General features: G+C 34.9%; 1 protein-coding gene across 16 annotated transcripts in view; it reads left to right on the plus strand.

Annotated features, from left to right (window-relative positions):
• Positions 1–26,564, plus strand: part of SOX6 (SRY-box transcription factor 6) — a 652,380-nt gene that overhangs the window by 432,302 nt on the left and 193,514 nt on the right. For all 16 annotated transcript variants that reach the window (XM_037839347.1, XM_037839348.1, XM_037839337.1 and 13 more), the window contains 2 exons: positions 233–405; positions 3,400–3,468. In XM_037839347.1, coding sequence (XP_037695275.1) covers positions 233–405; positions 3,400–3,468 — 242 coding nt within the window. The remainder of the gene's footprint in view (positions 1–232; positions 406–3,399; positions 3,469–26,564) is intronic.

Below are 26,564 nucleotides of genomic sequence, written 5' to 3' on the forward strand. Positions count from 1 at the left end.
CAAATGAGAATTTCATTGTTGACTGTACTTGTTCTTGGCAGAGACAATGAATAACCCTGGTGTTCATTCCATTGCTTTAACTACTCACGATGTTCCTCTACTTACAATGGACTCCAGTTGTTCTAGGTCTTCAAGTGACTTGGGATAATCCATTTCTGAACTCTGTCTCCTTTTATCCAGTTCACTCAGTCTTTCCTCAAACTTGTGAGATATCATCTTGCTTTCTTTTTAGGGACACCTGAGAGCCTGGCAGAAAAAGAACGACAGCTCTCCACCATGATTACCCAACTGATTAGTTTACGAGAGCAGCTCCTGGCAGCACATGATGAACAGAAAAAACTGGCAGCCTCACAAATTGAGAAACAACGGCAACAAATGGACCTTGCTCGCCAACAGCAAGAACAGGTGAGCCTGCAAAAGGAGCTGACGAATTGAAGATGTGGAACGAGCCAAGCTTAGCAAGTAATCACATTGATTGGCTTATTTGTCATAAGCTTCCCTAAAGGAGAGAGAGAGGGGGGGGGAGAAGAGGGAGAGGAGGGAGAGGAGTGATAGGGGAGATAGGAGAGAGAGGGAGAGAGGGAAAGAGGGAGAGAGGGAGAGAGGGAGAGGAGAGATAGAAGAGATAGAGAGAGGGAGAGAGGGAGAGGAGCAATAGGAGCGATAGGAGAGATAGGAGAGATAGAGAAGAGAGAGGAGAGAAAGGAAGGAAGGAAAGAAGCATTTTGGAAATCCAGGGTCTTCAAGAATGCTGAGGGAATATGTTGAGGATGCAGAAAAGCATCACGGCAACTGGGCATTATTGAAACAACTCATTTCAGAACACTTGGTTTTGATAATTACCAAGAGATACTTAATTACATAATTATCAGATGTAATCCTAGTGTACCTTAACCATGAATAAGTCACTTCTTTTCTCTGGGACTTACTTTCCTCATCCAGAAAAAGAAATACCTGACTAGAAAAACTTTGGGAAATCTGTCACCTCTCTCTGGTTCAATAGTTTTCTCTGACTTTAAAGCTAGGGTGACAATAAATTTCAGTTTTCCCAGAATAACCCTAGTTTATGCCTGTTTTCCAGGGTAATTATTAATATCCCCCCTTTCTACTCACAAAAGTTGTCATGGTTTTGATGATGAATTATACAGTCACTGTATTTCTAACATAAATATATCATTGAAAACAAATTCTCACGTCTCCTATAAGAACTTGACTTGATTGTCTTAGAAGTAAGAAAGAAGAAAAAGATAGCAAACTTTAAATGTCCATCTTTTAAAAATAAATCACATCCCCAAATGTCCTTCTAGTCTTATAAGATTACATTAATTTAACAATGATCCTGTAAAGTATTCCCTCATGCTTTAGACCAATCAGTTCTGAATTAATGTGCAGTTTTTAGGAATCTGACATTATTACTGGAATTATCTTTTCAGTTAAATGTATTTTATAGGAGTATATAGAGCAATATATGCTCTGTTGAATTTAATGAGTTGTGACGTCTGGTATTTTATATGCTTGAATATTTGCCCACATGTAGGAATATGGACTCAGCCCCTAATGGAAAATAACATAAAGGAACACTGTAAAAAATCAGAAGTTAGAATGTCATTTAGCCATCCAGAGATGACACAGTAATTAACTATTGACACTTGTGAATAAGCTAGCACAAATTAATCTTGACACATTTGCAGACGAGTGATATCTTACAGTGAACACTTTGTAATTATATTTCAAAATGAAAATTAAATGACACTTAAAACTAGGTTGTCATGCTCAATGAAGCAAGCATGTAGCTCAACCGATTGGCAAATAAAATTCAGAATTTGAGCCACATGATGCTTATGTACCATACTTCACTGTGTCAAACTGATACATCTAGAGTGGATGATAGTAATTGCACTGTGGTATTTTGGATGCGTTTCTATGCAGCACTTTATCATTTAGGAGGGACCATCAATATTAGATGCCTGGTAGTGTTTTACTGGTTTTCTAAGAGGAAATAAATATTCAGAGGATCCAGCATCCATACGTAGAGCTGCAGAATGAGTTGTCCATTTCTGATTTGAATGGTGACAAGCAGAGTGGGCCATTCCAACCTGATTAAGTACTGTTTTCATTTTACCTGTAAAGCCTTGGGGAGGAGTGGTCCCATTTCTCAAACTGTAGCCCGTATTAGGGGCAGCTTTACTACAGTTTTCAGCATGAACCAGTCACCACCAGAAACCATAAAACAATATCCGGGAGCAGACTACCATGTTGTGATCTTGTGCTGAATGTAATGTGATTTGGGTGTTTCTACCTGCTTTAGACTAAAGCCCCAAAAAGGCCCAGGAAGTTCGGGTGGGGCTGGTCTCATTTCCACTTTCAACATTGTCCACTCTGGAAAACTGGCTTTTGGAAATAGGGAAAAATAGGAAGAAAAGGCCCTAACTCTTGCCTTTAGAGTACTACTAAACCAGTTCTTCTTAGTGCTCTCTGATTCTCCTAGTTTAGCAGTGAGTGTACTCTTACTGGGGAGCATTCCCCTTAGCTTCAAGCTTAGCAGCTCAGCTTTTGAGGCATCAAGCAGCCCAGTGCTGACTCATGCCTCATGGTAAACACCATTATCCTAAGGAAGTTGTTTGCCTTCCTGAAGGACAGATTCAGTCCTCAATAGAGCTTGTATTAAGCGGTTAATATTTCTTTTTATAGAGCAGATGACATGCTAAGATGTTGAATTTGATTGCTGAATGAAACAAGGGAATATAAAACTTTCATGTGGATCGTGTACTATAAAATTAACACATTACTATTAAAAGCATAAATGGATAAATGTTAAACTACACATTAGTTTGTTTTAAATAATGGTTGATACATCTTACACAACATCAACAACAAATATTTTTGACTTTTTTGATGTATTTTCGGTACTCTTTTGAAAATATGTCAGTTCTGAAAATTTTTCCTCAGAAGAGGCTTCAACCAAAGTAAACCATCTTGTTCAGTAATAGAAGAGCTCTTTCCTGTCTTAACTTACGGATTTTAATTTTTATATCCAAGTGAAGCTTCTTAGGACAATGCAGCTAGACTTGTCCTGTCTTCATTCTCTATGGATCGGATTTGTAAATTCACATTCTTTTCAGATAGACAACCAGTGCAGAGATAGGTGAACTGCTTACTAATGCAATACAAAGTGGTCGTGTTCACATACAGATAAAGACTTAGGGGTGAGCAAAGAGATGGCACTTGGTTGAAATTTTTTATTTTCTCCAACTATCTGAATCTGCCTTTATCATTTTATAGGAACCTTTTTATACAAAAGTGCAGAAAAGTATTCTTATAACACCAAGAGAGATTGCTGAAGTAATGGCAAAGGTGTAAGCATTTCATTTTAACTTAATGAAACTTTATTTTTGATAGATTGCAAGACAACAGCAGCAACTTCTGCAACAGCAGCACAAAATTAATCTCCTGCAGCAACAGATCCAGGTCAGTGTATTTTATTACTCTGGTCTGATTATACTTAGATACTTTCTTCCTTGAGAATGGAATTTAAAATGCTGTAACGCACTCTTCTCTTATAAACAGTACCAATAGAGCTGTTATTCAAAGATGTTATACACAATTGTGTAAAAGCATGTAGGAAATATCAACTAGGTGGTGGTCTAAGCATTCTTCAAGGAGAATAAACCTTATCATTGTTTCCTTTTGCCATTTACCTAACACAACCTAGTGGAAACCTAGTTTCCAGGGTAGCATACAGATGCTGTTTTTATTACCCTGAACCACTTTCTGCTTTGTATTATGGGGAGAAGCTTACTTTTATTTACTTGTTAGGGCTGTCTGATTGGGTCAATTATGAGAAGAATCTTATAACATGAGAAAAAGCTGGTAGTGATTATTTTGTTCTTTAACAATATTAGCTCCTTTCCTGTTTTCAGGTGTGCAATTTGCTAGGCGCTGAGGGGAATATAAAGATTAATGAATAAGAGTCTGTCTTCAAGGAGCTTATGGTAGGGAAAGGAAAAAGAATATGCTCATGCATATTTATAACAGTTTAAGGAGGTCACTTTTTCTTGTAGGGTAACAATATATAGATGTAATTTCAGGGAAGGGAAGGTAATGGTCTATTATTCCTGTAGATACTTGATGGTAATTCAACTAACAGCTATTTGAGATAGGCTAGAGAAGTGATCTCCATTTCTGAATGGAGACATAAGCATGTAATTTCTAGAAAGCGCTAGACTAAGGAACTGGTTGTCTGGTGATTAATCCTTGCAATACTGATCCTAGAGTTCTATGTCTCCTGCCAGAGACTCTGTTGCTTCTCATGGTTGCTGTGGATGTTTTCTAACCTGCTGCAATCTGTGAATCTAGTTAGGCTAGCCTGTTCTAAATTATATTATACCTTTCCTTGAGTTTTATATTATACCCTCTTGTATTTTTTAATCAGCAATATAAAGTCATATCTTACTCTAGCATTCTACCTCATTGATGAACACCAGTGATATAAACTTAGATCCTTGCTTCATTTTGTTAATCATACTTAGTGTTCCAAGAGTAGTCATTACTTTTTAAATACCTACTGATTTGTTGCCTGAGGAAGTATCTGTAACTTATTTAGCATTTTGTCCAGCTATCTTCACTAGCAAGTTTTAGCCAGTGTTTTTATGGTTCTGACTCTATATTCCAAATCCAAGTCTATGTGTTTCAAAACAAAGAGTCCAAATGCAGAGAAGATGGAATGTCTCTGGCATTTTTGACTGTCAGCTTTTACAATTAAATGTTGGAATAACTTTTCATCCTGATATCTCTTTTTTGAGTCATACTGAGATCCCTAATTAAATAACTGTCCCGGTGTTCCCTTGTTCTGCCCTTATTTGAATTTTCAGTGAGTCTCCCGCTGTGAAGGTCAAGATTTTTAGCCTGTGGCTTCCTACATTTATTTCTAGAGCCCTCTTTAAAAACTCAGTAGGTGTTAAATAATCTGATCATTTAGTTCTCTCTGTTTCTTCTGTTTGTACAGCAGGAATGGTAAGCATTCCCTGATATGCTCTCATATTAGTTACTTATTAATGTTTTTTTTACTGTTATTTATTGCTTATTTATTTCTAATATATTTCACTTCTTAGTCCAATGTTGTTTGTAATGACTGGCTATCTTAATTGATGTTTGCCTGTGGTATTGAGCATGAAAAGCAATCAAATTAATTCAGAGCATTTTCATGAAACGTTGTTAAGTATTTACTGATCACATATGATCTTATGGTTATAACCTGACTACATGAAATGGATGTCATTTTTAGGAAACCATAGAACATGGACTTAAAACAGAACTTCATAGGAATGTTCAGTTAAAATTTGTGGTTAGTTCTTATTGTTTAAATTTTAAAAATCAAAGCTAATTAGCATTTGAACTCAGCAGTATGAATTACAAAATGATAGAGAGACTCAAAATATCAGCATTACATACATTTTAGAAATAGAGGACTCTTTGTAATAGGAATTCATATTTTAAAATTAAGGATGGCTTCCAGTCGACAGTTGCACCAGTGGTATAATACACTCCAGGGTCTGTTCCCTGACAGTTTTTGAACAATTAGCAAAAATTGTCAGAGTCATCATCCTCAGAACTCTGGAAAAAAGAGTTAAAGGGTTGCAGTAACTGGTGACTGCCAAATAAAGAAAACTCAACTTTAAAAACTTGCAGGAGAAGCTCCTGGCTCCTTTGCTGGCCCCTCATCCACCCCCTACCCTGGCTCGGAGTGGAGTGACGTGAACTCCCATTTGGGTTCCGTGCTTTGCTCCGGAGGGAGCAGAGTAGCCCATAGGCGCATCCTGCAGTACTTGTATGTCAGTGCCTATCTATCCAGTGGAAACGTGACATAATCAGGAACCTCTTCTCTGGTTCACCTTCCCGGAACCTGCCCTGCAGGCAGAAGCATTTGCAGATAGCTAGAGCTGTGTAAGAAACAATTAAGTCAAAGCAGCCTGGAGGAAAGGATTTCCTGCTTTAAGTCATGTCATAGAGTACCTGGGAGGACAGGAAGTCTATTTCATAGGGATTAGAGGGGGCATTCCAATTTCTGTACAAGGAGGAAATCCTAAAGCCACCAGCAAACACAAGCCGAGGATGTGACACAGGCTCAGAAAAGCAGGAGAGGACCCTGCAATTCACATTTACCTTGAACTGATCTAATTGATAAGTGAGCTCAAGTCTGAAGGAGAGCACCTGACAACACAGAGTTAATTTGCAAAGACTATAAAAGGTGTGTGTGTGTGTGTGTGTGTGTATATATATATATATATATATATATATGAGTTCATCACCACAAGACCTGCCCTACAAGCAATGTTAAAGGCAGTTCATTACACTGAAAGGAAAGGACACTGGATAACAAGCCAAAGTGGAATAAAGAAATAAAGAACTCTGGTAAAGGTAACCATATAGGTAATTATAAATGCCAGTAGTATTATATTGATTTTTTTTGGAAAGTAACTCCACTTTTTACTTATTACAGGTTCTAAAATGCAAATGCCTAAGAAGTAATGATAAATCTATGGTTTGGGACATACGGTGTATAAAGATATAATTTGTAACAAGTACAACATAAAGGTGGGATTGGAGGCATATAGGAACAGTGTATCTATATGCTATTAAAGTTAAGTTGGTGACAAATTAAAAGTGGTTGTTAATAGATTTAGGGTATTAAATTCTAGCCCCATGGAGAGCATAAAGAAAATATATTAAAAATATATACAGAAAAAAATGAGGGGACTCAAAATAGTACACTACAAAAAATCAAATAAATATGAAAGTAGGCATTTGGAAGAACTGAGAGACAAAAAGGTTTAAGAAACACAAATAGCAAATAGCAGATTGGCAAAAGAAAATCCTGCATTATCAGTAGTTATGTTAAATGTAATTGGATTAAATTCTCTAGTTAAAAGGCAGAGATTAGCAGAGTGGATTCAAAAAAGCATGACCCAATTATACGCTGTTTACAAGAGACTCACACTGAATTCAAAGACACAAGTAGGTTGAAAGTGAAAGAGTGGAAAAACATATACCATGCAAACAGTAAACAAAAGAGAGCTGGGTTTACTAAACTAATATCCAACAAAATAGACTTTAAGTAAAGAACTGTTTACAAGGAACAAAGAAGATCATTACTGTATATATTAATAAAGGGGTGTTTTCAACAAGAAGATATAGAAATTAGAAATATATATGCACATAATAGCAGAACCCCAAAATATGTGAAGCAAATACTGACAGTTCTGAAGAGAGAAATGGTTCTACATTAATAGTAGGAGACTACGATATACCACTTTAAATAATGGATAGAACATAAAGTCAGAAGATCAATGAGGAAATAGAAAACTCAAATCATAGTATAAACCAACTAGACTTAACAGACACATATAGAACGCTTCACCCAACAGCAATGTAAACACATTATTATCAAGTGCACATGAATCATTCTCCAAGATAGACCATAAGCTAGACAACAAACAAGTCTCAATATATCCAGAAATACTGAAATTATTCAGTGCATCTTCTACTAAAATGGAATGAAGCTAAAAATCAGTAATAGAGAAAGGGAAAATTCACAAATATGTGGAAACTAAATAGCACACTCTTAAACAAAGATTGAAATTACCAGGAAAGTTAGGAAATTTCTCAAGGCAAATTAAAATGAAAACACAACATGACAAAGCTTATGGGGTGCAGCAAAGGTAGTGCTGAGAGGAAAATGTATAGCTCTAAATGCTTACATTAAAAGAAGGATGGTTAGAAACCATACTCACAACTGGAGGATCTAGAAAAAAAAGAGCAAACTAAACACAAAGCAAGCAGAAAGAAGGAAATAACAAAAGTTAGAGCAGAGATATGTGAAACAGAGAATAACAATAGATGGAATCAACTAAACCAAAAGTTGCTTCTTCGAATAGATCAATAAAATAGACAAACTTTAGCTAGACTGACAACAAAGAAAGAAATAAACAAAAAACAGAAAGGATGCAAATAACTAAAATCAGAAAGCAAATGGGGGGGTATTACTACCAACCCCACAGAAATAAAAAGGATTATGAGAGGATACTATAACCAACTGAAGATCAACAATTCAGATAACATAGATGAATGGACAAATTCCCAGAAACAAAAAAACTATGTGCGTTGACTTAAGAAGAAGTAGATGCTCTCACCTGACCAATAATATGTAAAGAGAATGAGTCTGTCATCAAAAACTTCAGGACCGGATCGTTTTACTGGTGAATTTTAACAAACATTCTAAGGATTAATACCAATCCTGCTCAGATGCCTCCAAAATTGAAGAGGTGGGAACACTTGACAACTCGTTTTATGAGGCCAACTTCAGGCTAATACCAAAGCCAGATGAATATACCACAAGAAAAGAAAAGTACAGACCAATATCCCTTATGAATGTAGATGCAAAAATCTTCAACAAAATACTAGCAAACAGAATCCAACAGTACATTAAAAGAATTATACACCAAAATTAAGTGGGATGTATCTCAGATATGCAAGGTTGGTTCAAGATAAGAAATCAATTATTGTAATACACCACATTAATAGAATGAAAAGACAGAAAACAATTAATCATCTCAGTTGACCCAGAAAAGTGGTTTGAAAAAAATCCAGGACCCCTTCTTGATAAAAACAACCAAGAAACTAGGAATAGAGGAAAACTTCCTCAAAATGTTAAAGGTCATATATGAAAAACTCACAGTTAACATCATACTCAATGGTGAAAGTTTGAAAGCTTTTCCCCTTAGATCAGGAATAAGTCAAGGATATCCACTGTCACCAACACTATTCACCTTTGTCTTGGAAGTCCTAAGAGCAATTAGGCAAGAAAAAGCTATCTACTTTAGAAAGGAAGAAGCAAAACTTCCCCTATTTGCGGACAACAGGATCTTATATATAGAAAATCCTGTAAGTTCCACGACAAAGCTCCTAGAGCTATCAAACAAATTCAGAAAAGTGGCAGGATACAAGAGCCATATGCAAAAATCACTAGTGTTTCTATATGCTAGTTGTGAACCATCTGAAGAGGAAATCAAGAAAAAAAATCCATTTACAATAGCTATTAAAAGAACTGAGCATCTAGGAATAAGTTTAACCAAGGATGTAAAGGACATGTACACAGAAAACTACAAAATATTGCTAAAAAAAATCAAAGAAGTCCTTAATATATGGAAAGACAGTCTGTATTCATGGTTTGGAAGACTAAATATTGTCAAGATGTCAATTCTACCCAAAGCAATTTATAGATTCAATACAATCCTAATCAAAATTCCCACAGCTTCTTTGCAGAAATGGAAAAAACAATCTTCAAATTTATTTGCAAAGGTGAGGGGCCCAAAATATCAAAAACATCTTGAAAAAGAAGAACAAGGTTGGAAGATTCAAACTTCCCACTTTAAAAACTTAGTACAAAGCCAAAGTTGTCAAAACAGCATGGCACTGGCACAAAGACAGACTTATAGACCAATGGGATAGAATTGAGAGTTCAGAATCAACCCTAACATCCATGGCCATATGAGTTTTGACAGGGGTGCCAAGACCATTCCATGGGGAAGAATAGTCTCCAACAAATGTACTGGGAAAACTGGATATCCATATGCAAAAGAATGAAGGTTGACCCCTACCTCACACCATATAAAAAATTAACACAAATAGATCACAGACCTAAATATAAAACCCCAAACTATAAAAATCCTAGAATAGGGAAGCAGCTTCTGGACCTTTTGTTAGACAATGGCTTATTAGACTTTACATGAAAACCCAAGAAACAAAAGAAAAAAATATATTAATGGAACTTCATCAGAATTAAAAAAATACATTGTACATCAAAGGACTCTATTGTAAAAATTAAAAGATGACCAGTAGAATGGGAGATAATATTTGGAAACCACCTATCCAATAATAATTTAATATCCAGAATATATATTTTTTAAAAACCCTACAAATCAAAAACAAAAGGACAAAAAAAAAAAAAAAAACCGGACAATTAAAAAATGGGCAAAAGACTTACATAACCCAAAGAAGGTGCACAAATGGCCAAAAATCAGAAAAAGATATTAACATCCTTAGCTATTAGGGAAATGCAAATCACAACACAATGAGATATCATTTCATACCTATTAGAATGACTACTATCAAAAAAATGGAAAATAACAAGTGTTGGAGAGGATGTGGATAAATAGGAACACTAGTTCATTGTTGGTGGGAATGTAAAATAGGCAAGCACTGTGGAAAACAGTTTGGTGTTTCCTCAGAAAGTTAAATATAGAATTGCCATATGACCTGGCAGTCCCACTTCTAGATATATACTTACAAGAATTGAAAGCAGGAACTTAAACAGATATTTACACACTGATGTTCATAGCATTATTCACAATTGCCAAAAGATGGGATTAACCCAAGTGTCCATTAACAGATGAATGGATAATCAAAATGGTAAATAAATGGAATATTATTCAGTCATAAAAAAGAATGAAGTTCTGATACAGTCAACAAATTGGATGAACCTGCAGGTATCATGTTGAGTGAAATAAGTTGGACAGAAAAGAACAAATATTGCATAATCTCACTGATATGAAGCAATTAGGTAAGCAAATTCATAGACTTAGAAACTAGAATATAGGTTACCAGGGGCCAGGGTGGGGAAAGTGAATAGGGAATCAATGCTTAATTGGTACATGGCATTTATGTTTGGGGTGATGGGAAATTTCTGGCAACGGATGGTAGTGATGGTAGCACAACATCATAAATGTAATTAATACCACTGAATTATATATGTGAATGTGAAATTTTAAGTTGTGTATATGTTACTGTAATAAAAATTTTTAAAAACCATAGGACTTTACCACATAGTGAACTCTACTGTAAGCTATAGACTATCGTTAATAATATAATTATATTGTTTCATCAATTGTAACAAAAGTACCCAATTTGCAAATTGTTAATAATAGGGAAAACTGCATGTGTGAGGGCGGGTATGTGGGAACTCCGTATTTTCTGCATGGTTTTTCTATAAACCTACACCTTGCCTAATTAAAAAAAAAATAAGGAGGCAATAGGAACCATATTTCTGTTCATTCTATCCTGAGCTGCTACTTTACTGCATATCTTGTCAGTATTTATCTTATCAGTAAGAGGCCATTCAAAGAATTTGTGAATACTGAAAAACTCTTACTCCTTACACTATATTTTCAGATATGGTTTTTGAGAAACCATAAATGTGATCAAATTGAGGAAAGAGATTATTGTTGAGATAACTTTAATGTAATTTTTGAACAGAATATGAGATTTAAAGAATGCTTCAAACATTTTTTTATCAGGAAAAAGACACTTTCTCACATTTGAAAATAAATCAGAACAAAGAATAAAAACAGATGATTAAAACAAAACCTAACCTCTATTCTAAAAGCAAATGAATGCAGAGATCATTGAACAAGTAAGATTTTTTGTTTATTTTTTTAATCTTGAGTCCTAGAATTTACTGGCTAAAATTGTCAGCAAGATTAAGCAATAGCAATTGACTCTGGGTGATGAGTATCAGATGGTCACATTCAGGACTGTTCTTTACTTATATTTCAGAATGCCAATTTTTGAATTAGTACTGTATTTTTGGAATTTGCAAGCTTTAATAGAAAGAAATGGAAGAGTGTATAACCTCTTGAACAACCCATCACAAACACATCTGGACCTTTTATAACTGAAAGAAATGAAAACCTCAATGGTCTGCACAAATTGAAAAATAGGATTTTTCATTAGATATAGGAAAAGGCGTGATTAAGATAGTATTGTAAAAATTTCCACACTTATTTTCTTTTCAATCTTCCAAAGTTTTTATGTGCAGATAAAAATAGTTTTGTTTATGTTATATTTTTTCTTCCTTAAATATAATTTCTAACGTAATTTTGCCTTAGTAAATCCTAACTAAACTTTTAGAGAGATACTTCTAAGACCATGTAAACCATGTTGAAACAGTACAATGAATGATCTTACATACTATTTTTGTATTTTTGCTGAGTTAATTTTTAACATTTAAAAAATCAGGATAATTTTAAATAATTATAAAAATGCTTCAAAATTAATACCTTTTAAGAGGCTGCTTAGTGAATTCAAATCTTCCTGTTTGTACTTTGGGGAAAATTGTGATACCTCTAATTTTTTACATTTTAAGCAATTTACCCCTTTCCCTCTATGTGGACTTCAGAAAACAGTTAGATGTTTTTTGTTTTTCCAGGACATAAATAATACACTTTGTATCAGGTCTCTGGAAAGCAAAACTAATAATAGATCATGGATTATGGATCCTTGGAATTGCGAATATTAATTTTTATTTTGTGATTCTTAAGGATAGATAACTGCTTCAAAAATTTCATCCTCTTTCCATTCATTGCACGTAGTAGCCTAGCCAATCTTTTGAAGAATATTGCTTACAAGCTACATTAACTAATAACAAAAATTCACTTTTAATCTATATGACAGTTGTAAAGAGATCAAAGTATATGTACAGTATTTAGTTAACCACTAAGTATTCTAAGCAAAACAAAATATTTTATGAATCCTGATTTATTGATTCATTCATATATTTATTCATTTGACCATATCATGGTTTTTGAATCTAGAGGAGACATTCTTCATGGACACAATATACCACATTCTTTGGTTTCTATACCATATCAATAGGAACGCATTTAATGATGGCATTTTGCAGCTAGAACTTACTCTTTGCACGGTAATTCAGCTCATTAAAATATCACTGTGAGAAACTTACATTTTCGGACATGAATGGTGTTACTCAATTATTCATGTCTCTTTGGACCCCAATTTTAGAGTTCTTCAAGTGGCTCTTGTATTGTGTGCATATAGGCACTGTCCTCTCCTCACATTACTGACTGAACAATGGTCTTTTAATAATGGACTGGCTGGTTGGGATTTTATTTGGGCATTTGGCTTTCTGGACCAGTGCCAATGATTTGGTCAATACATTTACATACACCCTTTTGGGCATAATTGTGAAACTTGAAATTGTTACCGCTTTGTTTTCTTTATGATTAGTATACAGTGTCTATTGTCTGCCCCTCATCATTTAATACATGCACCAGATGGCAAACTCAGTCTGTGGAAGGCCTGAACTAAATGCCATTGCTGTTTCTTTGTAGAACTTTGTCTTATCTGAAAACTTTCTCCTTTAAATGCTGTAGTACGTGTTGTTTATTTACTTTTCCAAAAAAATAAGTATTTTCATCTTCACTGTAGCTTCATCTGTCCTTAAGAGTATATGAATATTTTTCATATACAGTGTTTCCTATTTTCATTATAATAAATTCCTGTGTACTGTCAGTGTACTTTGTGTGTGTACATATATTTTGTCACATGATAGAACACTATTAAATGTGTGTTCTTTCTTCCCGCCCGGTAAAGGAACAGGGGCTAATATAAGCAAGAAAGTGAATAAACAGAACAATTTGAGATGTTCTCACCTTTTAAGGAGGTAACCTTGCCTTTGTTTCTTGCAGTATGGTTAACTACAGGTATTCTGGGTATATGCTGAGCAGAATAAGGACTACCATTTTTATGTGAAATAGTTGTGTAAAGATCAGAAATAATTACTTTGCACATTAGCCTTCATGGCCTGCATGACCTGGTTAATTAATTTTTTGCTGGGTTAATAATAATAGAAATGTATTTGAAGATATGCTTCATCATTGAGTTTTGAACTGACCTCTAATTTTAAGACCTGGACCTTCCATTTATTGTCTTTTGAGGATAACTAGAGCAGCCAACACAAAGAACAAAAAGTCAGGAGGTGACTTCCAGTCTTTATTTAGTCCCTCTGTCTTAGATTGTACCTGTTTTATTTAGCGTTGATTAACAAAAAGCAATTACAGTGCTCCTGTTTTGGCTCTAGCAAATAGTCCTTTTTTTGTGTTATTGATCAGGACAAGGATCCCCTTCCGGCAGCCTCTGAACAGGACCAAATAAATGCATTGAAAGTAATTTGATACTTCTATTGGCACTGTGCATGCATCTGATACTCTCTTGCAAAGTAATAAGGGCTATAAACAAAGCTTAGAAGTCTAGGATTAGCCCCCAGCTTCAGCAAACCCTTAAAATATTTTGTAATTCTATCTTCAATCATGAATTAGCCAGGAAAAACAGACCCTCTCTCCTCTTTCTATTTCTCTGCTGTATGCTGTTTTTAATTGCCCACAGGCTGGCTGTTGTGATCTTCTTTGGAAGTTTAAAACCAAGATAAAAATGCAAATCTAATTATTTCTTTTATGTAATCTAATTAACTCTTTAAGTAATGATAGATGCTCTATAGCCTGCTTCAAACATTTTAATAGTGAAGTTTCTGGATTATAAAGAATAGGTAAAGCTGCTGTAAAACATGAATAACAAGGACTATAATGGCTAAAAAAAAATAAATTCTTGTGATTAGAAACTCCATTTTAGTCAATCACGCTAGACTGTTTTTTTTTTTTTTTTAAGTTACAGCGCTTCTAGATGTAAGAAGAGGTGACACCTGACCAGATCCTATGAGCTACTATCTGGAATTATCAATCAGCTTGCTATCTGTTTCCTAAATGTGGCCTTATGACAAAGATCTCATTCAGCAGACCAAAACCTGATACTGAATCTCATTTTCATGCACTGTACTTCAGTTTATCAAGCTCCTCTATGTAGCCCTTCCTCCTTTATCTACTTGTGCTTCTCTCAGACCTCACTGATCAAGTTTCACCTAAATAAGTGATACTAAAAATTCAGGAAAACCAAAGTCTGCTTATTTCTGGGATTAATGAAAGTGGGAGAGTGTCTTACCTGTTCAGGTATAGGGTGGTGTGTAGCAGCATGGGAGTGGGGCAGAAGTTCAAAGTGGTGTCAGCATGTGACATTACATAACATTGAATCAATCCCCTAAGGAAAGAGTGGTTTCTTTTTTTATTGTTTCTTGATCTTTCTGATTACATTGAGTGTTATTTAGTATTAGTCTTTACTACCATTCTAGGAAGTCCTAATCTTGATTTTTAATGGAAGGAGGTGGGGAATCATCTTAGTCTTGGAGAGTTTGGAGGTGAAGGAATTTAGCTAGAATTTAAATAGAACTGTTTTCTTTTCATAGTATTTATTTCATGACTACCTTCTATTTATGACAAGTGATTTTAGTTTTCTTTGTGTGCTATTGATATAAAATTTCTTTTTGAAATAAAAGTAAAAATCAACTTAAAGGTGGGGAATGGGAAGTTAAAGCTTATAATATACAGGGTTCTTATTTATTTGGAATGATGGAAATGTTTTGGTAATGGATGGTGGTGATAGTGGCGCAATACTGTGAATGCAGTTAACAGCACTGGAATATATATCTGAATGTGATTAAAAGGGGAAATGTTAGATTATATGTACGGTAATATAATAAAAATAAATCCATGAGAAAAAAAGAAAAAAAAGTCAACTTAAATAAAAACCTCAAGCAAAAGTAATAGCTGGGTACTTGAATATGACAAAAAAATACTGATGCCTGGATCCCATCCACAGAGATTCTGATTTGAGTGGTCTGGGGTACAGTGTCAGCATGGAGACTTTTTAAAGCTCTCTAGGTAATTCTAGTGGTCAGTCAGGATTGAGAAATACAGCTTTATAGAATGTAATGCAGATTAAATATGAACTCTTAATTGTTTAGAGTATCTTTATCATCTATCTATCTAGACAAAGGGTGGGGCATAATTTAAACAGATAATTCTTGAACAGTTGAAATATACTTTTTGTGACTTTGGTCATGGCTATTTTACTTAATAGCTAGAAAGCTTATAATATGCCAAGTTTTAAACAATTTTAATAAATTTAGTTTTTCTACTGACGATTTATATTTATATATGGGATACTGGCGAGACGCAATGTGCAGATATCAGAATATTTGTGCCTTTGGGAGCAGATATTGGAAATAAAAACGAAGTATGGTCTTTCATAAAAAGACAAAAAAATTTAGAAAATAAATTCTCAGATGTCATTTGACTGCTAATTCTTTAAACAAAATGAATTTTGCCCTAGGACATCATCTTGTTACTTATTTTAAATAAGTTTTTAAAATTTCTCTAAGGAATTGATTACATCTTGACATATTTGAGGAATATATGAATTTAAATGCAGTTTTAAGCTAGATTTGTATACCATAAGAAGAAAAGTATAGAAAGTATGTTGTTTAAATTTTGTGGAACCAGCACAGGAGTTGGAGACAAATAAATCGGGGTTTAAATTCCAGTTCCACTATTTATTAGCTCTGTGATCTGTTTTGCTACTTACTGTTTGTGGGACAAGTTACTTAAGTCTCTGAGCCTGAGTTTTCTAATTCCTGAAAAACAGATAATGATATTACCTTACAGTAGTTATGAGATAATGTGTATAAAGTCCCTAATAAGTGCTCAATGCATTTCTGTCATTATAGACTGATTATTGTTGTCATTGATGTTGTGGTTGTTGTATGACTAGATATAGGAATCACTCAAAGTCCCTGGTGGAGAAACATACTCATACATATTTTGTATGTACATCTATAAGCATATTTGTATCCATATACATGCATATTTAAAATGCAGGAATTAGGTTTATGATTATAGGATAATCAATGTGTATGCACTATAATCATTATCACCATGATAATCTAGAGAAAAGAAAGAGCAACAAGTTATCTGACTGCCAAATGAGAGCTATTTCAATTGTCAGTGAGAGGAAAATAAGGTTTATCAAGCACACAAAAGGAGTTGATGGAGTTGTCTGGGGATAGTTCCAAAGGGAATAGGACATTTCATTCTAGAAAAGCAGGGTCAGATTCTCATCTTTCACACTTAAATGGACTTTGCTTTAAGATCAATAGTGTTTGTGAAGTTAGAGAGATAGTAAATGAACCTTTCCAATTTGTTGTATAGCTTTTTATAAAAACATAGATGAAGTTATGTGGTAGCTCAAAATGCACAAGTCCTTGTTTAAAATAAAGTTGTGTGTATAAATCTTAAGTATACCATCTCCTGTAAGCTAAGTATTTGCCCAGCTTTTGTGAATTATGTCTATACTTATAATTTAAGAAGTTAAACAGTATGCATACCAGACTTCAGAGGTGGAAAATAAAAATTGATATACTATGTGGCACTTGATATAGCACAGGGAAATATCTTTTAAATTCTGAGGGAATGTACTGACATAACCATTTTTAATTCATATATAGTAACTCCCACTCAGGGCTATTAATGTCAGAGTCAGATATTTTTACTTGTTCAAAATAAAAGAAAATAAATGACACAAAAGGTGAGAAACGAAATTCATTTTCTCCACCAACCCATCCATTAAGAAAATGTTAAAGTTGTAACATTAAACAATGGAAGTCGAGGAATTCACAGGTCAGAATAAAGTAAAAATCCATCCTCAGGTAGATCATAGCTGTAACTTTTGTTACATGTACATTCCATGGAAAATTTTTCTCTTGAAGTGTTTTCTGCAGTTCCTGAGATTAGCACAGATAGAAAGGCCTCTCGCTGGGCTGGCTTGGCTGCTTCTCTAACATCTGCACAAGGTGGCCAAGCTATTCTAATGGACTCTAACAGGCTAGGCTTGATTGTAATGTAATAGCATCATTCATTTCATAGACATACAGATGTTGGCTCCTCCTAGTGTATTCTTTAGCTGGATTATACGTAGGAAAAGGGAGAAAATGAGAAAACTGATGTCCGTTTCTACTGATTGCCTAATAACTTTTGTTCCTTTTCAAAAGCTGTGATGATATCAAGGAAACAAATGGAAAAACATTCCTTATGTAGTGGTTTTCAATAAAAGACATCAGTCAGTCCTGGATTGGTGTTTCCTTTTCTCATTCTGTGGCTATCAGCCCCTACTTCCTTCTGACTTATACTTCACTAAGAAAGGTGAAACTTCCCAGATAACCACATTAGTAGGTGGAGGCTGGGGTTTGGAAGAATCAACATGGGTAACAGTAGAAGAATGGTCTGGGTAGCAGTAGATGGAGAGGAGCAAATGAACATAGACAGGGAGCTATCATCTTGCTCAGTGGTGACTAGTAGATGTTTAAGACCAGGTATAACTTGTTCCAAGCTTTTCTCTCTACCCTAATTTATAGTACTTTGTGCATACTCAGGTTTTTAGATCTGCTTGAAGGCAAGATGGAAAGGAGCCACCATTAGATGACCTAGTATTTTTGTCTACAGAAAAGCTCAGAGGGGCAGGCAAAAGTGAGCTAGTAGTATGCATTATGGAGTCTAGCCAGGGGTTAACCTTAGAAGATCAGGTAGTGCAGGTCAGATTCAGAATGGTGGAGAAAATATGTAGTCTACCACTGGAGAAATTTGAGCCATGGCTGGAGTATCTATAATGCAAGGGTGGAAATCAGAGCAAAAGAAAATGAAGTTGGGCTCTTGAAGTTGGCATCCATACAACATCTGTTTTCCTGTTAAGGTTTTCTGAATGAGTTCCAGTGTGGATCGTCAAATCCAGTGGTCTCCGACATGGTCTTTCACTGACAGTTTTAGGATGACAGTACACTCTTGGAACTCCTACATATCCCTTGTGAGAGGGAGAGTTCAGATCAATGGCTGCCCAGTAGAAGAGGGAATTGGAGCTCTATGTTTAGAACTGTGGTCTCCTTATCAATACAGTATCTTTCCTTCTTAGAAGGAGCAGGCCCTGACCGGAGAGACCCTAATTTGGGATTTACTGTATACATCAAAGTGTATACATTAAGAGTATAATGTCTGGTAAATGTCTTTGGGTAGTAGAATTATGGTTAAGCTATTTTTTTCTTATTTTATTTTATTTACCTTTTTAATACCTATTGATTTTGTATGAGAAATAATAGAAGATAGTTTTAAATTTTAAAATGTGTATTGAAAAGAGCCTTATTTTCAATATTAAGGAAAGTATTACATTCATTGTGGTATAGTCAGGTGATAGGCTGTCATAGATTATAATAATTATGTTTACAAATACTTTTAATGGTTTGACATAATGCTTAAAAAATCCCATTAGGTAGGAGGAAAAAACCCAGAATACAACAATGTAAATGTAGTATGACCTCACCTGTGTAAAAATAGGTGTTGATAAAAAGACTGGAAAAGAATGCATTACTTTAATAATTAATTTTTTTAAATTAAAAAATGCAGGTAAAAAAAAAGGGGAGCAGGCATCTATCATGTGATCTTGTGATCACCCCTGGAACAGACTGTAGTTACCAAATCCAGGACTTGACTGCTATTTGTGATTTCTGGTTGCTTAGATAGAGCTTCCAGTTAATCAAAAATAACCATGTTTCTAGATAGATGAAATAACCACTCAGGCATAGATCTTCCAGTGCTTACAGACTGTTTCACTGGTATCTACACTTGATCCTAACTGTTAGTCATTCTCCCAACCAACTTTGCCTGAGACACTGAATTCCATGGATTTAAATGTTCTCTTTGACTCAGGGAGGCCACAATTTCAGGCCCAGGAAAGAGAAGGCATAGGAACAATTACTGATTCATTCTTGGCAAAACTTCAAAAAAAAAAAAAAAAATTGCATGGTTCCTTGTTCTTCTCCCTTCTATGGAAAGTATTCAGCCCCAGCTTGGGGCAAAAAATAGTATTTGAGCAGCGTAGTATGGCAGAAAGAAGCCGCCACTTGGACTCAGGATGCCTAGTCTTTGTTCTGCTAGTAACTACATGGCTTCTGGCAAATTACTCTTCTGCTTTGGTCCTGACTTTCCATATATTTATAACAAGGGTTATTGTTCAAGATTATCACTAAAGTTTCTCATGACTCTTTCCTCTTTTGATTCTAGATGATGGGGATTGGCTAGTCCTTAGAAGAGAGAGAGTAATAGATAATCTTGCTTGAAGGCAAACGTCAAATTTGGCCACCCCATAAGTCATGTCCTCATTTTAAACAATCTAATGGATTTAAATTCTGAAGTTTCCTTTATGAGATATTGTGATGGCTTATAAGGCCTGCCACATGAATGATGGCTATGAGGGGATTTTTAGAAAAATACATTTAGGAGGAGTGCCTGTAAATGCCTTCTTTCAGGCCTCAGCAAGTACATTTCTGTAGCTAATGACAAACTCCTGGCATTAAAGCTGTATAATGGAAAGGTTGACATCAACTTAATTTTAGTGCAAGTAAAATACTATAAGTTTTGGAAAGAAATACTTATAGCTTTAGTAAGATATTAATTGCAGGAAATTACAGCATATCCTACTGAAGTATTATGTCAGTGGCATGTATAGCATATAACACCTTTTCCTAGTCTGTCTTGTTTTCACCCAAAGTTGCATTTTTAACTGAAAAGAGATGTGTTAAGTGGCAAGAACTTTGTCTAACTATGGGGGTGGTGTTGAGTGTGGTTCAGACTGTCTGAAAACAATTAAGCTGTGAAGGAGAAACTTCTTGGTTATGCATCCTAGAAATGGGTCTCCTGCTTGAAGGATAATGTTGATGTAGATATTCTTTTGGCCATTTCCTCATTTCTAACTTGTTATGTTTTGTCTTCTAGTCCCAATAAATTTTCCAACAACAGTTTATTTATTGGCTTCCAGATAAGAAATGAGAGAATTTCACTTCTGATATGTGGTATAGCTTAATATGGTTTTCTCATTTCCTTTCATTTTGTTTGAAGTAAATAAGGTAATTTCTCACTAAAATTCCAGTATCTTTCAGAGCTTTAGGGATGAATCTAAAACAGAAGCATATAATGTTTTATTTAAGCAAATCCATGTTCTTATTAGGCGATTCACCTTAATGTCATTTTTTATAAATAAACTTTATTTTATTTTTTCACGGGTTACTTAATTAATTTTTTTGGTACCACCACATTCTGACATCTGCGTCTGCTAAGGCCTTCAGGTTGTGATTTGTGGTTTAAAAATAAAAAATAATTTATTATTTGAAAATTGATAAATCATTTGAGAAAGGTACTTAAATATGAATGTAAAAGAGTCTGATGCATTTCTATTTCAATTTTTTTCTTTTATACTGAGGCACATATAGTTATCTGTGTTTGCACAAAGCATTTGTACCAGTTGTACATCTAATTAATATCTAACTAGATATGCGTGAAACCTATTCTGGAGAAACTACTGCCAGGCTGGCTTCTTGGACTGTTTATGTTCCCCGTTAATTGCAGGGCTTTACCAAATAACCATTGGGTAAGTCTGGTTTTACTTATCAAATCCAGATCTGCTTTTTCTCTCCTGCTGAGCAGGATGAAGTTCCTTGTGCTACCAGCTTTTTATTATTTTGGGGTACACTACATACTGGGGATTGGAGCCGTCAGCCCTGGAACCCGCAGTGTTTCTATAGAAAGATTAAAATTACTAGAGTAAGCCTTTGGTGAATTTGTTCTATATGTAACACAATCAGGTTAAACAAGCATTTACTTTTAAAAGACATAGTTATTTTCATAATTGTAGACAAATATTCATTTGCCCACAGCCCTTCCCCCCTCTACTTTGGATAAGAATAGATCTAAACTGAAAGGCTTTTAAAATCTGGTCATTAGTCTTTCACCACAGCCTCCATATTTTTCACCAGAGGGGAGGAGTAAGTAAGGCAATAAGGTGGAGAAAATCTTTTCTCTATAAGAAAGTTCAAAGAATATCATACTTTCTTTAGAAATTAGAATATATTTTGACTAGGCTTATAAGGAGGCCATTTCATGTTTCCTAGTAAAAGGAGTTGCTAAGTAGTCGTTCTAATCTCCATCCTGAAAGAACATGTTGGCCATGTGCTCCAAAGGGGAAAAATGTATTGAATTAAATATGACAGCAAGTCTATCCCATTCTGTTCCTATACCATTTCTGTTTTAGCAGGGTTAGCTCCTACATCTAGATTTAAAAGCAACTGGGAGATGTCCTGGCAATTCACAAAATGAGTGTTCTAATTATTAACCAGAAAAAGTAGGAATGATATCTGGGGTGAAATCTAAGGAGACCCTGCCTCTTCATTTATGCAGACAGTGTTTGGGGACATCCTCATTACCTTTTTAACTAAAAAAGTCTATTGCATTCTGAAAAATGTAAACAATAAGAGGTTGTTTTTTAAATTATTTAATTAACTGTGAAGTTGTATAAGAAAGAGAAAACACTTTGAAAAATGCTCAGAGCTCGTATGTATGAAGCACAGCAGATGAAATGATTTATTGGGTTTTATACACATTCTGTAAAGGGTCAGCATTGCTAACAGAATGAGTGGCAGCCTCTGGGAGCTGAACAGGCCCCAGGGACTCGTCTTTGTTCCTCTGGTCTTGACAGGCATGTGTCTCTGTTAAATGAGGGCTTAATTTCTCTCATATGTGAACAATTTCCAAGCCCCAACAAAGGCAGCCAGGACTGGAGCTATTTAAAAGAACCAGCACAGGAGGAAGCATTCTTGAAGAAAGGGGATGCTAAAAGGCTAATTACTCACCATGGCTTAGCAACTATTTTATTTTTTCCCTAAGCAAGGTTTATTAACATGGGTCTGCCATTTTTTTTTAGATAAATACACATTAAAATTACCGGGGTATATTTTTTTCTTTGTGAAATAGCCATTTGCTGATCTCTGCTCATTGAAAAGCAGTGCCCCCATCAGTAGTGATGGTGTATATCATGGAATATATTAATTCACTGGAGGGGGAAGGGAGAAACTAATATACTTTGGATCTTTTCTCTCTCAAGTGAAAGGAATTTAAACTATTTACTAAGCAGCATCCTTGGCAACACTGTGAACCCTTTCTTTAGACAGTAAGTGCTTAAAATGTAGGGAGTTTCTTATTCAACGTTTTCTGTGGGTGTTTCAAACTCTTTTAGTTTGTCTCAATTTCTGAACTCCAGTATCTGGGGAAAAATCCATATTGTTAAAGGGACATATCTAGATTGTGACAGGTGTATCTCTACTCACACCGTTTATGTTTTCCTAAAAAGGTTTTAGAAACTGGTTCCTTTTTCCCTTTTGATTAGTGTTATAATCCTCATTAGACCTTCATCTTAATTTTGAACTACTGATCTTTAAATTTCTCTACTTTTCTTTTCAAGCTCTATCTTTTTTGGTATGCATGATGTATAAATAAACATTTAAATGTATTTATGTGGCACTATCGTATCATATTATAAAGGTAAGTACACTTAAATATAAATAATAAGCACTCTCCAATTTATTTGTTCTGTACATTTTTGTGGGAGGAAACACAACAGTTATTTGAGTTGTCTACAAAGAATAATTTTAGAAATGAAAAGTGTCTAAAATTTTTAATGAAGACACTAAATTGAATATTAAAATTCTGGACAAATTTGCCTTTTGGTTTATTTTAGAACTAAAAAGATACCTAGTTTCTCTTCATGCTTGTCACTATTTGCTGAATGACCTATGACAGATCATTTTATCTCTGGGGCTCCAAATGTTTTATCTGTTAAAGGTTTCTTCCATTGCTAAACTTCTATGTTTTAAGAATAAAATAAAAATGGAACTCTGAAATAAGATAAATGATATGATTGCAGAGTATCCTCAATATTTTATTTTTTAAATGAAAAGGAACTTTATTTCAAGTCCACATTTCCAATTTTTAATGTATAAAAATCAGGAAATCTTCAATTATGGCACCTTGACTGGTACAAAGCCAGAAATGCAATATTATCATTTCTTGGGAACAACATTCTACTGTGTGTGACAGGCTCTGTCTCTGTGGCACAGTAGAAAGGTGGGAAAATTGTTGATTTTAATTGTAATGATGGATGACCGACATAACTCTTCTGATTGTGTTTTTCATACGGAGTTAGCTATAGTAGCAGAAAAAACATAATTTCCACCCGCACGACTTTTTTGTCTAGTGTGGATAACTCCAGAAAAGTGCCTGAGCTCTGTGAACAGCCATAATGACCTAATTCTTAGGAGAATGAGTGATATCTTTACTTAGAATGTGAAATGGTTTGGAGAAGAAAAAAGTACAAGCCATTTCCTCCCAGGTGTTTTTTCTTAGCATCCTATTTTACTATCCAGAAGTACTGTGGTTTCCATAAGAAGGTATATGTTAGTAGAAATAACCCATACCTAAACACTTAAATTAATGACTATGTCATCTTTGTTCCCAATTTGGAGTACATCTGAATATGAAAAACAGTAGGATCTTCAGAAATGAGAGTCGAAGAAAATTTGTAGAACCCTTATTTCTGATATGAACTAATTTTATTAAGCTTTCTTTCTCCTTTTTTGGTTAGGATATTATCTAAAATGGACAGCCAATTATTATTTCTTCATAAGCCTGCTTCTCTTTTTACATTTTCTGTTCCTGTAAATGACATCATCATTTGAAGTCATATTTAGTACCTGCTTTTCCTTTATGCATCAAAGCCTAGAAATTACCAATTTTGGTCTAGTTTACCTCAAAATATCTCATATCTGCCTTCTGTTTTTTCATTCCTGCTGTTACTAACACAGTTCAGGTTATCATCACCTCATGCCCAAATTGTTGAAATAATGTCTTAGATTGTCTCCTCAACTTCAGTATATCCCTCTCCACTTCATTCTATACATCCATTCCAGAGTATTCTTCATAAAGGAAATGTCTCATTGTGCTTTTCATCTGCTCAGAAATCTCCAATAGTGTCCTATTGTCTGTGATTTTAATTTATTTAATAAATATTCATTGTTGTATGCACTTATAGGTTTCTGAAATTCTTGTAGTCTTTGAAGATATGTCAGTTAACAAAAATCTCTGTTTTACTGCACTTATGTTCTAGCAAGGGGAGGCAAACAATAAGTGAGAGAAATAAATAAAATATATAGAAAAGTAATAGCTGCTGCAGAGAATTAAAAAAAAAAAAACAGGGAATGGGGAAAGGGAGTGGGAAAGAGATACTGCAGTTTTAAATAGGGTGTTCTGGCAAGTACTTCTGGAGAAGATAACAAAAACCTGAAAGAACTGAGGAAGCAAGTCATGTGGATATCTGGAGAAAGACTATTTCAGGCTGAGGAAACAGCAGGTACAAAGACTCCTAAGGTAAAAGCATCCTAACTCTGTTTGAAGAGCATCAAGGAGGCCCTTGTGGCTGGTGGGTGTGAAGTGGTTACAGGAGTGAACAAAAGGGAGAAGAGTAGGAAATAAGAACAGTGAGGACTTTTAAATCCTTGTAAGGATTTTGGGCTTTAAGTGAGATGAGAGGCCTTAAAGAAAGACATGACCTGACTTGGCTTTTAACAGGGTCATTCTAGAGGCTGTGTTGCAAATAGACTGAGGGAGGCCAAGGGTAGAAACAGAGTGACCATGAGGAGGCTATTATAATAATTTAGTCTAGAGATATTGGTGGCCTGGACCGTGGAAGTGAAAGTAGTGAGAAGTGATTAGATTCTGGATATATTTTGAAAGTAGAGTAAAAGAGATTTGGGGTGAAAGAGAGAGAAGAAAGTTGAGTGGCTTCAAGGTTTTTGACCTAAGCAACTGGGATAATGGAGTCGCCATGCACTGAGATAGGGGACCTGTAAGAACAGGTGTCAGCAGGGATTGAGGGTCTGGGGATGGAGCACAGAATATCAGGAGTTTATTGTTGAACTGTTAACTTGAAGTACTTACTAGATATCCAGGTGGAGATGTTGCATAGGATATACTGGTCTGTAGGACATATAAGTCTGGAACTCAGAGGAGAGATAAGGACTCTCTCAGTGTATGGATGGTTTTTAAAGTTCAGAGTACTTAGCTTGAATTTAATGGTTTTCCATGGCATGGTTGCTACTCACATTTCTAGCTTTACTTTTTGCTAGTAAGTTAATTAAGTTTGTCTATGTTCTATCTCCTGAACAAGACCTGTGCTTTCTCATCTCCAAGTCAGTGGTCATGTTGTTTTCTCTACTTGGAATGCCATCTTTCTCCTCACATTGATCTTTAACTTTTAAAAGCCAAGAATTTCATGAAGTCTTCACAGATCATCACCACCCCTGCCTTCTGCCCCAGCTAAATCCCATCTCTGTGGTTCTGCAGCCCCTTGTGCCTTTTTTGTAGCACTTACTACATGCACTGTATTTTAGCTATTTGTGCATGTCTCTCTTGAAGGAAGAGATTGTATTCATTTTTATATTCCCAAAATGCCCAACTTGGTGCCTCACATATAGTGAGTATTTAGTGAATATTGTTGACTCAAATGGCTGAAATCTTAAATCATCTTAATGGACAAAGGAGACATTCAAAATTATTCCTTTTTTTTTCTTCTTTTGTATGTTCACCACTTAGTGAAGCAAACATTTCAAAAACACATATCTGAGACAAATTGTACTAAAATATTTGGTTCATGACTCCATTACTTAAATAGAGGGATGGAAATTAGGAGTTGGTTTGTTGAATTCCCCAGGCACTGATTTACTGACTGAAGTTAAGTCTATCAAGTTTAGAGATACAGTATTGTTAAATTGAATATTCAACTCCTGCCTGGTTAAAGTTGGTAATTTGGATGAAACAGTCTATAGTTGGCCCATTAAAAAATTGTTTTAGTTGCCTGTATGGATTGACTGCTAATTTTAATTAAAGTGCTTAGAA

Source organism: Choloepus didactylus, chromosome 6 (assembly GCF_015220235.1).
Source record: "Choloepus didactylus isolate mChoDid1 chromosome 6, mChoDid1.pri, whole genome shotgun sequence".
NCBI lineage: Eukaryota > Metazoa > Chordata > Mammalia > Pilosa > Megalonychidae > Choloepus > Choloepus didactylus.